General features: G+C 34.1%; 1 protein-coding gene across 1 annotated transcript in view; it reads left to right on the forward strand.

Annotated features, from left to right (window-relative positions):
• STK17B (serine/threonine kinase 17b) overlaps nucleotides 1-19,033 on the forward strand; it is a 31,713-nt gene that overhangs the window by 207 nt on the left and 12,473 nt on the right. Inside the window, exons 2-3 of the mRNA XM_022567293.3 lie at nucleotides 9,466-9,631; nucleotides 14,970-15,182. Of these exons, the coding sequence (XP_022423001.1) occupies nucleotides 9,510-9,631; nucleotides 14,970-15,182 (335 nt within the window). The 5' untranslated portion in view covers nucleotides 9,466-9,509. The remainder of the gene's footprint in view (nucleotides 1-9,465; nucleotides 9,632-14,969; nucleotides 15,183-19,033) is intronic.

A 19,033-nucleotide genomic window follows, 5' to 3' on the forward strand; every position in this document is an offset into this window, starting at 1 on the left:
GCCGGGATTGGCGGGTGGACTGGGGGCTGCGACTCCAAACCCCTGAACCAGCCCCCTTTACCCGTGGAACAGAGACCCAGAACGTGGGAGGGGTCCCGAGGAGGGATCAAGGCGGTGTGGGCGGATCCGGGGTCCCCTCTGACCCCCGGCCTGGGGAAGATGGGCTCAGACACCGCCGCCCCTAGGTGGCCCGACTGCTCCGAATCCCTCGCCGCATTCCGGCTGGAGTCCTGCTTCCCTCGTTCCCTCGGGTTAGGCGCTGGGAGCGGCGGCTGGTCCTCCCAGTACCCTTCTTAGCTCGGGGAGCGCGCGCGCGCGCTCGTGTGTGTGTGTCTGTCTGTCTGACTGTGTGCGCGCCGTCGCCTGGCTGGCACGGACTCTCCCTGGGTCGCGTCCCGTGGGGGCCCCCTTCGCGACCGGCTCGATCGCGTCCCTTCCACGTCGCGTCAACGTGGTCCCTTCAGGTCCCTGCCGAGTTTACAGCTGTGGTGTAGGCACAGGACGTGTTCACATCTGGACTCATGGACACGTCCTGCTCACAGCTGTCTTTCGTCTGGAGAGAAGTTTGTGCTCATCTTGTGGGGGATTTTCAGTTACTACTTGTGAACAGTTTTTTAAAGTCAGTGAATAGAGAAGTCGAGTTATAGTTGTTTCTGTGATTTCTAGCGATCTGGTTTTATTTTGACGCCATGTAAACCGCAAAGGGTACACGACCCATCCTCAAACTATACAACTACGTGACGGCTACGATTTTGACATTTACCCAGCTCTTTGTTTTAGTGTAGGGAAAAGCTCTTCATTTGAATTCCCTTGGGGGGGGCAAGTAGAGACGAAGTTGAAAGAGACTTTATGGGCAGCTGGTAGCTGATGTTCTTCCGCTGTCTGTGATGGGACTAGAGGCCCTCCAACATCAATTTGCAAATTGAAATTAAGGAAGAGAAAACATTTTAAAGCCACATGCTGATCAGAATTCAATTATATTAGGTCGGTGTGTCACATTCACTGATTGTTTTGCCAACGTAATGTTTACATCCCTGGTACTGATGATAAGCAGTGATGTTTGATGTGGTGTCACCCCCTTAGGTTCTCAAGCCTTTGAGAATGTGCCCTGAGACAGCATGGTCTACTGAGATGATTGGGCAAGTGGCAGCAAATGTAACTTGGCATTTTGAGCCCGGGAGCACAATTTTATAAAAGGAAAAGATGATAAACCTACTTTGTCATTGATTCACCATTTTATAGTTTTATAGTGAACTGTCCAGAAGTAGTTTTCAACAACTTCCAGAATGTTTGTTTTATAAATGTTAAACCACACACCCGTAAAATTGTGTTTTTGAAAAAGCTAGTCCATAGAAGCAATGTCCTAGTTTAAGACCTCTCTTCTTCCCCCTTCATCCTCCTCTGAGCAGATGTTCAGTTTTTTAAAGTTTTTCTTATATTTTAATAACTGAAGTTGTTAATAGCTGCTTTATTTTTGAGGTACATATCATACATTTTACATCATTTTTCTAAATTATGGATCTGAAATTGAAGTGAAATGTATTTACATGGCAATATATTCAAATTTTAAAAGTAAAAATTGTGTTATTGAAGGCCTTTCATTTTTGTGTGTGGACAGAATGGTTGTAGTTTCTCTTGGGCTCATTGAATAGTGAATTACAATTTGGTTAAGATAGAATCAGTTTTTAGGAACGTTGGGACTTGACAAATTGATCACTGTGTCAGCGTATTAACAGCAAAGCTGAAGAAGGTACAGGCATTTTATGGCATGTTTACAATTTTATCTTTAGACTTGCACTGACAGTGTTTTACTGGTGTTAAGTAAACATTTAAATATGTTTTAAAAGCTTTGTTTTTGAAGCTGTTTGATAATTATAAGAGAGAATTTCCTTATCAAAATTTCCCTGTTTTTCTCTTAGAGACCTAATTTAAAACCCAGGAATCAAGGAAATCGATTGCTGACACTTTCACTTAATTCTAAAATTGTCTTACAGTTGCATGTATGTTATATTGCAGTGCATATTTCCTGTAAAAAAATTGGCAGCTACGTAGGACAGTGCTTCTAGAGGTACTGCTTTTAAAGGATTTTGATTAATTTTTTTCAAAAGAATTCTTTGTGTTCTGTGGGTATTGATTGTGTCAAAGACATTAAGTCATTTATGTACTTACTTTCCACTTTTGAAAACTTTAAATGTTTTAGTTATTTTAATTTTCCACAATATTGATGACAAAATTCAATGATTTTTTTTTAATGTGGACCATTTTTAAAGTGTTTATTGAATTTGTTACAATATTCCTTCTGTTTTACATTTTTGGGGTTTTTGTTTTTTGGCCCACAAGGCATGTGGGATCTTAGCTCCCAGACTAGGGATCGAACCCACACCCCCTGCATATTGGAAGGTGAAGTCTTAACCACTGGACCACCAAGGACGTCCCTCAATGATTTTGTTTTTAAGTATTTTATATTCTATGATAGAGTATTATCAAAGGATATTTCTTTGATAATAGACAAATGTCTATTATCATAATAGACATTAATAGATAATAGACAAATAATTAACAAATGTACTTAGGAATTAAGTCGCATATTTTTATATAAATATGTTGTGACAAATGTAATTTTCAAGACATACTTTGTTCATTTTTTATTTCTTTAATTTATCCTTTTTCCCCCAAATATATTTAACCTTGAACTTCAGTGTCACTTTAAACATCTAAACTAGTCAGTTTCTTTTAATATTTATATGCAATGTGTCGCTGCACCCTGGACCCTTTGCAACTTCTTCAAAAGAGGGAATCGTTATACTTGAAGCATTTAAAAATCTTAATATTAACAGTGAGATGATAGTTTCATCTGTAATCCGAGGATCATATTCTGTTTTGCATTGTAATACTTACTGAATAAACAGTACTTCAGAGATGCTGTAAGTAAACAGTGCTTTATTTTACAACAGAAACTTAATTTTCCATCTGATGAATGACAAGCACTGTATGTTTGTTGGCCCACTATATTTCCGTTTTCAACATCTTTCCATCCTGGTCCATAATTATAGGGTTTAATTCTTCTTCTGAAGGTAGAAGAGACAGCACCAGGACTTACCTGTCATGGCACAGAATCAGTCCTGGGGTCATTACCTGGGACTTTAGCCCTTGGATAGTATATACTAGATTAGACTAGTTAGACTAGAGTCAGCTGGCTTCCTGTTGTGATTTTCAAAGGATTAAATTCTTGAATTATGCTTTCTATTCAATCTTAATAGAACAAACAAACCTGTTAGTAGAATACATATAAGGAACAGTCTCTTCCTTGAAATTGAAAATCATCATCATCCCTTTCCCTACACAAATACCTTTGCTTCTGATCAATGACTAATTAAAAATGTATCCTTTTACCACACTAGCAGAAAGTTCTTCCTTTATTCTGATGGATTCTAGATAAAGAAATCTACAGTTCCTCTGTTTCCTAGGGAAAACTTGGTAGCTATAAATGCTAATGTAGAAAGAAAAAGTTTTTTTCCCCTCTCATCTTGTGCCTTACTTTGCTTTCCATTGCCTTTCAAATTTACTTCATGAAGATCTTGATTTATCAGTCCTTGGCAGGACAAGTGTCTGGATTTCCTGATTGAGGCAGCTCTTAAAATATTGATATTCTTAGCTGAAGTAGGTATAGCATCATGTGGCCACCTAGTTTGGAAAGATAGGTAAATACAAAATAAATGGCCCGTTGGTATTATATTACAATATATGATATTATAATTTTATCCATGTTTCCAGACTACGGCTATCCTGTTTAGAACTGAAGTTCTCTAATAGCAATTTAAAATATTTCTTATTTTATTTAGCCAAATACTGAATTAAGCAGAGATTAGCTGCATTTGAAGCTCCAATATGATAATTTCAAGATGGATCTCAAGTTCTGCTAAACCCTTGAAGATATGAGATGTACCTAAAAATTCTTCTTGCTATATTTCATAATTCTTAATTCAGTTCATCAGACATTTAAAAAAAATTCCTACCAGGTGCCAGACACCGTGCTGGGAGTTTAGGCATGAAAGCAAATGGTTGCAACCCTTCAGACACTAAATATAATTGCAGGCTAACATGTTAAATGTTGAGGTAAAGAGGTATGTCAAGGCTCCTCCTATTTGAAGCGTAAAGGACAGGCATTAAAGGCAACCTGTGGGTTTTAGGCAAAGCTTCCTGGGGGAGATGACATTCTTTGTTGAGGTAAGAAGGATGCATACGAAGAGTTTTTGCATTTAAAGAAAGGTAGAAAGGATGTTCAGACAGCAGAGTATAAGAGAGATGTGGAGGCAAAAGATGAGCTACAAGTGTGGCAGGAAATGAAGCTGGTGTGTACCTGGCCTCAAAGGCTTTTGTGTGCATGCTATAAGGACTTGAACTTGTAGCTACTGGGAAGCTAATGCAAGGATCAAAGCAGATAATTTAATTCTCTAGATGTTTTTATTTAGTGTTATATGATGTATTCTATTTTATAAAACATTTTTATATGATAACTTTGAAATGAGTATCGTGATGAATATTTTTTGTTTGTTTGTTTCGTTTTGCGGTACGCGGGCCTCTCAGTGCCGGGGCCCCTCCCGCCGCGGAGCACACGCGCAGGCCCAGCGGCCATGGCTCACGGGCCCAGCCGCTCCGCGGCACGTGGGATCCTCCCGGACTGGAGCACGAACCCGCGTCCCCCGCGCCGGCAGGCGGACTCCCAACCACTGCGCCACCAGGGAAGCCCGTGATGAATATTTTTAAATAGAGCTATTTAGAGGTTTATAGGGACTGTTTGTCTTACTTTTGATCACATCACATTTGCTTTCTCCCTTCAAGTAAATTAAAGGCCCAGATCAAGCCTAACATTTCCTTTTTTCCTTCCTTCACTGATCCATATCTGAATTCTTATTGTGATTATTGTAATGGGAGTTAATGAAAAAAAAACTTTGCAAATAAACTTGAGGCGCCATTTTTCCTAGTATTGATAGTACTGTGTAATTGGAAGCTTAATTGTACCTTGCCTTCTTCTATTATCCTCTTAACTGTTTTTAGTGCCTGATTGTGTCTATAATTGTGTACCTACTCGTGTGCGCACACACACACACAAATTTACGTACTAAGTACCTTGAGATTTTTTATTAGTATAGCCTAATAGTGTTATGAGATGCATTTCAAATGGAGTGAGACCTATTGGTAATTTAGAGTCAGTTATAGGTCTGTGAATTATGGTAGAAAACAAGAAAAGGTCTGTGATTGTTGGAGTTAAAGAGGATTCAGTGGGAAATTTAGGAAGATGCAAGGAAAGACAGCTGATTGATAACCTGCTTGTGCCCAAGGATTAAATCTTACATGAAGGGCAGCAAGCTGTTTGTGGAGGGATTGGTGGAAAAAGGTGACATTCTTGCTCCACTATATGCAAAATTGGCCAAAGGAGAGGAAATGGAAAAAATATCTAGGCTGTGGCAACTGGTGCAAGTGCAGTAAATAGAAGGAAGCTACACTTAAGGGATGCTATATGGATCCCTAAGGCAGTTTGTAATATAGGTATATTTGCAATAAGTAGATAAGCTTAAAGTTCAACCTTCAGAAATGTGCTTTTCCTTTTTTCTGAGACATGGCTTGTGTTTCCAGCATATTCAGAGACAGAGTAAAATTTATCACAATTCAGAAAATGATTTTTATACTAACATGTATTTTAAAAACTGCTGATTACCCAACACTTTTCAGCTGCATTTATAATCATACAAATATACAAATACCATGGTACATTCATCCATTATGATGACCAACAGTACATGTGAGGGGAGGAAAATCTGTTAGGTAAAAAATTAAACACAAGCCAATGTCTAGTATTAGGAAATGCTATTAAGTAGCTTGATTAATAGGCCCTGTTTTTATTATCACTATTTATTTCAATCCTTTTTTTAAAAAAGGTAAGTTTTTTTTCCTTCTAATATAACTGAACAGGCATTACAAAACTTAATACCTATTAGTATTATATTTTGGATATCACATTTTGGATTTTTTTTTTGGAGGGATTCCGGGATGAATCTGGATTTTCACCAAGTGATATAATAAAGGCATATGTCTTAAGGTTACAAATTATTATTCATTATATAGAATTATAACTATAACATTAATTCAGAATTTATGAAATTGTTCTTTCTATGCAGTATTAAACAAGGTATTAATTCTTGCTTAGTATTTACCCTAAATGCTTATATGGTCTTTGCATAAGAACAGACATGTTATTTGGATAATGAATACCATATGCTCTAAATAAATGCAGAGAAAACGTTGAGGCCTTAAAAAACCTGAGCAATAATAGCTCATGAACTTCCAGCCAAGTAACACTTAATGTGTAAAGAGATATGTTTTGCTGTTAAAAATGGGTAAGTTTCTGCGTTTAGAGTCTAGTCATATATATTCAAAGCCATCTTTTTTACCCAAAGGCATTTATTAGTTTTCGTCTATACCTGCTAGGTGTAGATAACTTAAACACAGGAAAGTATAAATACCGCCATAATCTCACCACCCAAAGATAACCACTGTTAATATGTTGCCATAGTTTTCCAGTATTTTCCTCTATTTGCTTTTATATTTAACAAAATTATGTAACATATCAAAAATTATATATAACAAATACATATACTTTATATGACAAAATTATCATACTGTATGTAAAGTTTTGTCTTCCTTTTTTCATTTAGTATTATATGAGTTAAAAATATTCTTTGAAAGCACAATTTTTATCAGGTATATAATATCCTATTATTTAGGTATATTTAGCCATTTCCCTATTGTTGGACTTTGGGATTCATTCATTCTACAGGCTTTTTATTTTTTTAAGTATTATAAATCATGCTTCATTAAACATAAGTCTTTGAGTATATCTAAGATCCATATTGATTCTTTTGAAACTTGAGAGCAGAAAATTATTTATAAAATATATCTCCATTCTACTAGATTCTTATGAATAGATCACTTTTTAGCTGATATATTACAGCATGAGATAAACATCTTAGATTCTAGAATCTAGATGAGGTGAACATCTTAGAATCAAGAGCCTGTACTCTCTCTATATGAGTGAATTTGACATGTTCTTGTGCTCATGTTTCCTAAGGCCTGATTTGGAACCATGTTGGGAATGTAGGCCAATTTGTATCTATAATACAGGTATATCCCTTTTTTCTATGTATAAATGTGGTCATAAGCATGCAAATTCATAGACTTAAATTTAGGGGAAAAAATCTTAAAAGTCCAAAGATGACCTGAAGAAAAAAAGGTTGAGCATAGAAATTGGTAACCGTATTGATTTTTCAGAGAAGAATATGTGACCAATGAAACTGAGTGCCATCAGAGCTAAAAATATACAAATAGTTCATCAAAACAGAATAAAAAGACAGAATTTAAGAGTTGAGTTTAAGCTAACTTGGGGTGAGAGTTTTGTATGTGGAAATATAGGGTACAGCTATTCAACAATGGCAGAGGATTGTGTGGAGAGCATCTTTCAGTAGAATAGTAACAGTGTTTATTTATTGAACAATCATGATGTGCTTTCGTGACTAGCACTGTACCAGTGTGATTCTACATGAGTTCATCATATTTTAATTTTTAATATTTAGAGTACTGCTGGATACATTCTATAATCCATCCATACTTTAGGGGCAGCAGAATTGAAGCTGTCCTCACTAGTAATCAGAGAAATGCAAACTAAACCACAAAACTGTCTGAATGGGGCAAATGTTGGCAAGGAGATGATAAGCTCTCCTACCCAGTGTTAGTGGGATGGAAAGAAGGGACCGACTGTGTCTATGTTGCCTTATTTATTTTTAATTTAAACAAAATATGGCTAAGTAATAAGATTGAAAACCCCAAGTGTTTGTTATATTTGTATCCCTTCCTACACATTTGAAATATTTCTTTCTTTTTTAAAGTAGCTGTATTACTTTGCTAGGCTGCTACAACAAAGTACTGTACATCAGGTGACTTAAGCAATAGTAATTTATTTTCTTACAATTCTGGAGAGTAGAATTTTGGAATCAAGGTGTCAGCAGGGCTGGTTTCTTGTGGATGGGCTTCTCCCTATGTTTTCACATGATCTTCCCTCTACATGTTTCTGTATCCTAATCTCATTTTTTTCATAAGGCCACCTGTCCTCTTGGATTAGGGCACACCCTAATGACCTCATTTTAATTTAATTACCCTTTCTCCAAATACAGTCACTTTCTGAGGTACTAGGGGGTTAGGACTTCAACATATGAATTATGAGGGAAGGGACATAATTCACCCCATAACATTAGCAAAGTTAAATGTCTCATAGCTGGTATGATGGATAAATGGGATTCAGACCCAGATGTGATTCAGTCCAAATGTTATTTTCAGAATTCTACACCGCTACTTTTGGAATACTAGAGATGTACCTCAAAACTAGTTAGGGCTTTGTTTTTTCAAAGGCCACAGAAACTGAAAACACTCCCCTCTAATCATACTGCGTACTTGCTAAGTTGAATATAGATGGCATTTGAATTTAGGAAGATAAAGAACAGAATATGTCAAGTAGGAAGTAAGGGGAGGAAAAATGTGTCAGAGACACATTTTGCTAACTACACCCTCTTATAAGAGGGTGCTAGAAGAAGAATACTGGATTTCTTATTAGATAGGCATAGCAGAAAAGTCAGGCATATCTTAAATATATAGTCTGCTGTTATTATATGAATTCAATTAATATGAAATAGTAGTTTTAATGTTAAAACTGAATACTCATAAAGTTCCAGATAAATATGAGCTTCAGTTACAGATCAGAACTCTAGAATAAGGCTTTATGTGTGGTCACTCACTCATCCAACAAAATTATAGAGCTCTTCATGCATAGCAGGCTCTGTGCTGTGTTCTGCCTCTAAGGCCTATGAAACAAGTCCATTTCTTGTAGTCATTCACATGTCAGTAACATAACTCACAACATGTGATTTTACCGTCAAATTTGTTTGGCCATGTGAAATTAAATTTAAAATGAATAATCATTTGTGTTATAATCATGCTGTGTTAAATTATCTAGTTATGTGAAGATATAACTTTAAAGAATGAGAGTTTAAAAAAAATTTTTTTTAATGTTTTTTAAAAAAGAGATTGAATGATTGTATTACAATTTTATTTTAACTGCTTTTTTAAGAATTTGGGAGGTCTTACAGGATTTTTCAGTAGTTTTATTCTGAAATGAAGTCAGTAACTTAGTTCAAGTACCATAGAGGAGATACCAGTTTATGTGTATGCTTTTTGTTTTTCTTCCTTCTGGGTAGAATATGCTCTTAAATCTTCTTTCTTTCTTCTTTTTTTTGGTTGTATCTTATAGCTATATTTTGAGCTGTATAATATAACGCACATCCTATCTGAGATAACATCTTTTTTTTTCTTAATTGCATTTAAGTTATATCCTGCATCTTCTCTTTTTTTAAATAGGTAAAAATAAGTGACTGAAGAAGCCTACCTGAGAGTCATCTAACATGTCGAGGAGAAGATTTGAGTGTCGAAGTATTTCGGGCTTGCTAACTACAACTCCTCAAACTCCAATTAAAATGGAAAACTTTAGTAATTTTTATACACTTACATCCAAAGAGCTAGGAAGGTAAGGAAACTTTTGATGTGTATGTGTTTAAATTCACATTTAGGATTTCTGTGTCTATACTTTCATAAAACTCACTTGATGATTATTTTGCAGTGATTAGAAAGAAAAGTCCTCATCTCTGCTGATGTTTTACAGGGTTTAGTCTTAACTGACTTGGAAATCAAATCCGTGGAGGGTTAGTGAGCATATATGATACATCGCACCTCGCTTCAGAGCCCATGGTAGGAAGTCAGGGCTCTTACTTGAGGCTGTGCATGGGAAGAGGCAGCTTAGCACAGTGGACTGCCACACCCAAGTTTGGGCTCTGCCATTTACTATTTAACCTCAATTAAATTACTGTACCTCTTGGTTCTGTAGTTTCCTCATCTGAGAACCAGGGATGAAGATAATTGTTATCTATTTTATATGGTTGTTGTGAGGATTAAACTAGTTAATATTTGTAAAGTATTTAGTAGAACACCATAGAAGTTTTTGTTGAATAAAAAAATTTTTCATTAGGATATTGTGCTGGGCTAAAAAAAATGAATATGGAGATTCTCCTTCTCTTTTCTAAACAAAATGAATTAACTCATATTAGATAGTATAATTCTGTATATGACAAACAATGCATGTACTGTAAGTAAAACCTGTATTTACACTGGTACTAGTCTGTTTTGGGTTAACGAAGGTGTAAATTCCTTAAGACCAAGGAGTGAACTGAGATTATGAGACCATTTAGCACTACCATTTTAATATCTATGAAAGTTACAAAAGATATACCAAATAATTTGTTATTTATTCATCATTTTGAGCTTTAAATTAAAAACACTTAACAAAGGGTGGTAGGATGATGATCATTTTCTGTCTTCAGTTTGATTTTTACATTAAAATGGTAAAAGTCCGTGTTTGTATTGATAGATGCACAGTAAAATAGTGTGAATGATTTTTTATCTTTGAAAATCTCAATGTGAAAACAAAAATTGACTGAACCATGGCAAGTAATTCTATTCTTGGTGGTCTTTTATGTCAAGGATAAAGGCTAGTCCTGGCTTTTTCACTTGTCAGATATTGGATGCAGTCTTTCTTTTGCAGAATAAGGGTGATAATATCTACCTCATCAGACTAAGAACTAAATGTGAAAGCATATTTCAGTATTCCTGTCATATTTATTTAATTTTGTGTGCAAAATATTTGAGTCTTCTAATGGTTTATTTTTTTTATAAAATATAGTTTCAAAACCCTTTCAGAATGTTTTCAAGAAATAGTTTAGTTCTAAATCTATATTATTTCTCTTTGCATTATACAGGAAAGAGTAAGTGTTCTTTTAGTTGTATCTCACTATTCATTAAATAGCCATAGAATCTTTACATTGGAAGGACTTCAGTGGTCAGTGGCCTTCTAATGTAATTTTTTTATGCAGTGCAGCAGTCTTTTCTAAAATTTTCCTGACAAGTGTTTTACCCAGCCTCAATTTGAATGCTTCAGTGATGGAACTCACTACCTCAGAATGGTCTGTTCCATTTTGTGGGCACCTCTTAGGCACAGAATTCTGTTTTCTATTCTGCTAACCTCTACCCACTATACATAGTTCTCCTTTTGTAGCTGCATATAATGTCCATGTAAAACCCCTTCAGAGATTTGAATATAGCAAAATGTTGCCAGTTTCCTTAAATGGTCATCTTATGACCTGATTTTCAGAGAGCCTTCCTTGATCCAGTTATCCTCTTCTGGACCACTTTGTATTTTTTTCATCATCAGTTTTAAAATGAGAAAGTCTAGAATGGACACAGTATTGTCAGTATCTTATCATCTAGAATACAACAAAACTTTATTGAGAAAGCCTGTGTCGGAGCTAGAAGACTAATTTTTTTTCTTTGAGGGTTTTGGAGAACTTAAACTTTGAGAACAATATTGATAACTAAAACTTTGAGAACAATATTAATAATTCTAAGTTTTGTAAATGGGGTGCCATCATAAATCACAGTCATAAACTTGACTCAGTATACAACATTTTAGAGCAAAAATTCATGGTAGAATCTGATGAAAACAAATTCAGATGGCTAATATTTCATCTTCTAATACCTTCATGAAAGAGACCTAACTTTTTTCTTTTAATTGATATGGGCTAATGAGTTACATGGTAAATATTGATGTGTCTGATTAGTAAACCTTGATAAATTGGAAATCGTGCCCTTTCATCTGCCATGAACTTGCTTTAAATTCTTTCAATATTTTACCAATTTTGATATTATCCCATACTTTTGCAAAGTGAAAATTAGTATCATAATCTTGTTTCTTCTGAGGCTCGTACATTTTGAAGCATACAAACATATAATTCTAGCATGTGGTGATTACAAAATTATCTTTATAAATCAGTTTTTTAATTAATTTTAAGATGTTAGTGTTTTAGAATTTATTTTTCTTCAGCAAATTAGAAGAAAATATGTAAAAGTTAACAGTTCATTTTTGATTGTTCTCAAAAAACTTTGCATTGTTCCTGTTTTTTAACATGTTGGTTAAGTTTTTTCCACCCCTCCCCCAACTGAATCAAGGTTTCATAGGACTTCTTGTGGTTAGAAGGGTGAGGCAGATGCAAAAATAAACGTCAGCTTCCTTTGTGGCTTACCCTCCCCCGTCCTTTCACATTTTATTGTCTATTCTAGAATGTAGAAGGGTAACTAACAAGGCCTTTTAGCTGCTGGGAAATCTAGACAGCCTTGCCTTTTTAGGGTATGAATTAAGTGCTATTGTTAAGGGTTTTAAATTTTCTTAAATGTTTCTGTTAAATTTGATATAGGAACATTATATATTAAATATTATTTTTGATACTTCTAAATGACAATTAGCATTTTAGAATGGAAAACGAATACTTGCTTTTTTTCCCTAAGTCATCTGATAATTATGGTAAAAATGTTTACCTTATTTAACAGTACATAAATGAATATGTAAAATTTTATTTGAGTCTCAAATAAACTTTAAAAATGTAAATGCTTTAAGTACAGTATACAAAGTAGCACAATGTATGGTACTATAGTAGGTTCATAACTCTTGCATTCATTCAACAGATATTCAGTTCCTACTATGTGTTAGTTAGCGAAGTGTAGATTTTATAATTACTGTAGTAATTAGGACAGATAGGGTTTCTGCCCTCATGGAGCTTTTACTTAGTGGTGAACATTGGCAAATTATTACCAATATCATTTGGTCATCTTTCCTTTGCATTAATGAGTACTATACTTGTAAGCCTCATAAGAATACCTGAAACAATTAGGTAAAAGTGTTATTATTTAATTTTGCTCTTTGTTCCTGAGAAAATTCTGGCTTATAGATATAATTGTAAAATTACAGCAGAACTTAATTGTCATAATTGGTACTATAAACTTTTTCAGATGGACAGATTTCTTGGCTAACTAGTTTGTTTCCTAAGTTTTACAAGGTGAATTTCTTCATAAGACTCAAAGTTTCCTTTTTGTTTTAGACAAATTTTCACTTCTAAATCTAAGAGTTGGCAAAAGTGAATTTACCTCTTTAAAAAAAAACTATCTTAAAGGGAGGAATTGTTTTGTAATGGTCAGAAGAGAAAGCTAGGATTTCACATTCCACAATTTAAGTCGTGGTACTCCATTTCCATATATAACCTTTCATGAGTCATTTACTCTTAGTTTGACTCAGTTTATCCAGCATAAAATCTATAAAACATGGGCAGTTTGAGTATAAAACAAAGGGACTGATTAACTTTTTGTGTGTGGTCATTAAAATGCATTGATTTGTATTCCTTTTGTATATAGTAAGAAAATATAATTTAAATTAAGCATTCTCATAAAGCAGAAACTAATACACCATTGTAAAGCAATTAGACTCCAATAAAGATGTTAAATAAATAAATAAGTAAAATAATAAATTAAGCATTCTCAAATCTTAAATGAAAAGTTCTATCAAAAAATCAAGTTTGTGCATGCAAATTTTCTGAGTTGATATTTATTTTGATAAATGTAAAAGAATCAAATTATAGCTTGGCCACTTCTTTAAAAAATAGTTTTTTGCATTAGTAACTATACCTTCTCAGGGTGGTTTCCAGTGCTTTTCATTGGCACCAATTTTGAGGAAATTTGGGATATAAACAGTAGGGATCTTTGTCATCCTGCTGCTTGAGAATAGCAAGTAAAAATACAGTCAAGCAGTTTATTCTGTCCCCGACTCCCACCCCAAATCCCAAGTGTATTAAAGATAGGTTTTTATTTATACCTGATTTGTTAGTATCCAGTGAGTCATTTGAGCCTTAGGATAGAAGGTGTTAATTTTGGACCCCCTGGGCCAGGCTTAGGAAGTTTATGGATGGTCTTTGAAATCTGAAAACCGTCTGAAATTATATGTAAAACTTTCTATATAAGGGCATGTGTACATTTTTCTGGGTAGGCAGTCAATAGCTTTTATTAGTTTCTTAAAATAGTCTGACTCAAAGTAGCTTAGGTCTTTGAGAAACTAAATTTTGGGCAACTATAGGCTTAGAATACATCATTTGCCAGTCTTTTAAACTTTTGGCTGAAATGTTGAGCACTGTTATTGGAGAGAGGTAAAACGCGTTTATTCCTAAAATGATAAATATGACCTTAATGGTGTGTTTGTACGTAGCTACTGATAACCATGAATTTTCTTACTTGATCATGAAGTGTCTTTGGATACTCTCCGTAAGATGTATATACCTTTGGTATCTGTTATAAGCTTCATGGCACTGAGCAATACTAAGAGATACTCTGGTAGAACAATTGACAAATTGTGATAGAAAGCTTCAAAGCTTGTTAAAAGTGATGTTGAAAGGCAGAATGATTACACTAATAAAAGTAAATAAGTCAAATACCCATTTTTGCATTTAATTTTTTTCATTTGAAGGAAAGCTAAAATTTTTCATAGAGGGTTAATGTGAAACTCTTGGTCTTTGAAAATAGACCAAGATACATATCTTCTCTGGAGTCTGCCAAACAGAATAATATTTACTATGTAGAATTGTTGTGATACTTAAACACAATAATTTGTATCAAGAGTATGGCATGGAGTTGGTAGGCAAATTAGATCTCCCCCTACAATGGTAATGTATCATATTAATGATATGATAGTAAAGAATAAATATAATTGTCTTATCTTGTTATTACATTTGCCATTTATATTTTCATGTGATAGTACTATAAATTTTATAAAAATACATACAGTAGTTGATTAGGTTAAGAGAACAAAGATAAATTCCTGATGACATGAATATTTGAAAGGATGGACAGAGTTGGAGGTATAACAGTATCTGTGTTATACTAATATTGTTCTCTGTGGAAAAGTTAAAATTGATTGTCCTCACTTTTGCCCCCAGAGGAAAATTTGCTGTGGTTAGACAATGTATATCAAAATCTACTGGTGAAGAATATGCTGCAAAATTTCTGAAAAAGAGAAGAAGAGGACAGGATTGTCGAGCAGAGATTCTGCATGAGATTGCAGTACTTGAATTGGCAAAGTCCTGTCCCCATGTAATTAATCTTCATGAAGTCTATGAAAATACAAATGAAATCATTTTGATATTGGAACAGTAAGTATACATTTTTAAAAATTGAAGTAAATTTATAGTACCTATTTTAATTGTTGGATAAGGTTGCTTGAAATGTCAAGAACAAGAATGATAAAAGTAAGACAAGAACTTGTAAAGATTCCTGTCGATAAAATATTAGAGGAACATAGTGTATATTTATATGTTTTCACAAAACTTAATGTGCAGCCTCACACTCATACCCAAAAACTAATTAAACAGCATTCAGTAAACAAATGACAATACCGTGTTTGCGGAATATGGTGAAATGAGTATACTTTCATTGCTAATGGCACAGAAAATTGATGAGGTTTTCTGCAAAACAATCTGGTGGGCAAATAGGATTGAAATAATTTGTATATTCAGTTATTTGAAAAGCACATCCAAGGAAGTGACCCAAGGAGAATAAAAAGGTAAACTTGCATGAATGAAAGGTAAACCACATAGTTCGTTAAAAAAAACACATGTATTTAGTATGTGTGATGTGCAAAACACTATGTTAGGAATTACAGCAATAAGAAAAAATATATATCTCGTCCCACAAGTCAGTGAAAAGTTGAAAACACCTAGATTTCAATAATTTGTCAAGTCGGGATAGAATATGGTTAAACTAACTGGCTTGTTAACCAATATGTTGACATGTTACTCTAAAACAGTGTTGTTATTGATGTGTTACTCTAAAATGTGACAGTCTGACACATTTATTATAATTATGTAAAATGTGTATCTGAACATTTGCAACACTTAGTAGAGACCAGCTAAGTTTATGTTTAGTGTACTTTAGGTTCTGATAGTTTATTACAAAATAGTTTTTATAAAAAAAAACTAAAGAGGTGTTTTAGCAAAAAAAAAATTATAAATATAGTAATTCTTTTTAGTAGCTAACTGCACTATTGCCTTTTTGAATTTAAAAGTATATTAGTCAGGGGCTTCCCTGGTGGCGCAGTGATTGAGAGTCTGCCTGCCGATGCAGGGGACACAGGTTCGTGCCCCGGTCCGGGAAGGTCCCACATGCCGTGGAGCGGCTGGGCCCGTGAGCCATGGCCGCTGAGCCTGCGCGTCCGGAGCCTGTGCTCCGCAACGGGAGAGGCCACAACAGTGAGAGGCCCACGTACCGCAAAAAAATAAATAAATAAAATAAAAGTATATTAGTTAAGTTTTAGGGTTCAGTTATTTTAAGGGATGAATAGGTTTGCTTATATATTTATTTAAAAATCTAAATATTTTTGTACCAGGAAAGATGATTGCCTAGAGTGAACTTGTAAATGAAAATGCTTATTTTGCAAAATGCTAAACCTACAAGTAGTTTGTTTAAGAATGAATACTATGTATATCTCCCAGAACAGCAACATACCAATTACGGTATATTATAGTACCTTCAAAATAAATTAGAATTGCAGAGAAGACCGGGATTCTACCAATAGGATTTCATTTTCATACATTTTTGGTTTATTTTTGTCAAATTCTTAAGCCGACCTTTAAAAAGTTATCTACTTGCATGACATCTGCATGTTTGAAGTATGTGAACAGTAGCTAATATTTTTCAAAAACAGTACTTAATGGAATACTAGGTTTGGAGAGTGAGTATACAATAGGAGCATTGACCACTTTCATAAAATCCTCTCTTGGGGGTGCTCATCCTAATAGCAACAACAAAATACATCAAAAAGTTTTAACACATTTTATGGATGGACCTTGTTCATACTCTGAAAATTAATTCAGATACCCTACCCAGCAAACTGAGTTCTGTAAGGGCTGAACTGTATCTCGTGGCTGAAATGTAGCAAGCAATCAGTAAATGTGAGTGGATAAATATATTTAATTTCTTACCAGAGCAACTAGGACCTATTAAAATTTATTACTATGCCTATCACTTTTGAGGTGGCCTTGTCACATCACACAATCTCAACCAAAGGTAAAAATGTGTTGGGCAGGTTTAGCTATGTAAAATAAGGTGGCATAATTTTTTATGTGGTAAAAATAAAACAGTGGAATCCTTTACTCTAATTACTGTTGCCAATTTGATATTCTTTTCAAACTATTCTGCATACTCATTTTTCTTCCCTGACTTTTTTATTTGAGAAAATTTTAAGTCTACAGAGATGTTGAAAGACCAGTACAATTAACACTCATAATCTTTAGCTTGATTCACCGAATGTTGGCATTTTGCCATATTTGCCAAACTATTTGAAAGTTGTAGGTATCGTGATATTTCTTCTTCACTTGCCAGAGTATTTATTCTGAAGAGTAATGGCATTCTTTTACATAACCAATACCAGTATCAAAACTAAGAAAGTTAATATTAATCCGGTACTATCATCAAATATATAGTTCATATTTAAATTTTTTGGATTATCCCTGAAATGTTTTATGGACCTATGTTTTTTTAATTCCGGTACCAGAGCCAATCAAGACTTACACATTATATTTGATTGCTAAACTTCTTTAGTCACTTTATTTTTCCTGACATTGTCTTTTGGGGGGGAAATCTGTATCTGTTTTCACATGAAGTATTCTACATCCTGGATTCGTGTGTTTGTTTTCTCATGACTAGATTTAGGTTAAATATTTTTGGCAAGGGGACATTGTGGACGATCATGTGTATTTCTTATTGTAAAACATGAGGTGGCAATTACATTCGGATTGTTCCATTATTGGTTTTTCTAATTAGAACATGGCTAAGGTGGAGTCTGCCAGCCCTCCACATTGTAAGGAACATGTTTCCCTTTATAATTAATAAGTAACCTATGTGGTAATATTTTAACACTGTGAATATTCTGTTCTTTAACAGCTTTTTATCTAGTGATTTTGGTAACCATTAATGCTATTTGTTTGAATTATTATAAAAGTATACTACAAAGTCTTATTGTCATTCCTGTCCTTTCCACTCTCTTCCCACTCAACCTTATAGGTAACCATATTTATTAGTTTCTGGCTCATTCTTTATGTGTTTCTTCTTGCAAATATAGGCAAATTTGTATATATGTATATTTCCCTTCCTTTCTTACAGAAAAAATAGCATATATACCTTTTTGTGCCTTGCTTTTTTTTTCAAATAACATTATATCCTGGAAAACATTTCATATTCATAGTTCATAGACATCTTTTTTAATATTATTATTGCTATTTTTTAAATGCCTGTATAGTTCTCCACTGTATGGTGTACCATTTGTTCAGTCTTCTTTGGATGGCCATCATTTGTGGAGGTATAGTTTTGGCGTAAATTCCTATAAATGTGATTGCAAGGTCCGGGAGTAAATGCATATGTGCTTGTATTAGGTGTTGTCAAATTTCTCTTTATATGGATGGTACAGAATTACTTTAAAAAGATACTATTTGTTAATTATATGACTCTAACTTAAATCTTCCTTTGGAACTATTAAGCTATGGGTTCTGATAGCTCTGTTTTATTTTTGCTTTTGTGTTTTGTTTTGCCTTCACTTAACCTAAACCAATTGTTTGAACCAAATTAACTTGTTTACTTTTGTGAATTAAACTTAACTTCTTGCAGTCAATGTAACAGTTTTTAACAATTACTAAATCTTTTATTTTTATCTTAATACTTAGTCCACAGGAAAGTATTTCATTACCGGTTATAAAGACTAAATTATTTTTTAGCCCTTTCTTTAACTATTTGAAAAGTCATATAAATACTATTCTGGAGTTAGTATTAGATATCTTTATAAATTGGGGGAAATTTTTGAGGGTAGTTGAGTCAAACCATTTCCACTCTCCGTGAGGCAACAACTTTTCTATAGCAAATGTTTTTAAAGCATTTTTGGATAATTAAATAAAATATACACAAAGTTTTTTTTAAAAACTTCTGGAAAGAAGGTGTTATCTAATTGGGCACA

This window comes from Delphinapterus leucas, chromosome 8 (genome assembly GCF_059928025.1).
Source record: "Delphinapterus leucas isolate spDelLeu-1000000601 "Yukka" chromosome 8, BTC_Dleu_Yukka2, whole genome shotgun sequence".
NCBI classification, from domain to species: Eukaryota; Metazoa; Chordata; class Mammalia; order Artiodactyla; family Monodontidae; genus Delphinapterus; species Delphinapterus leucas.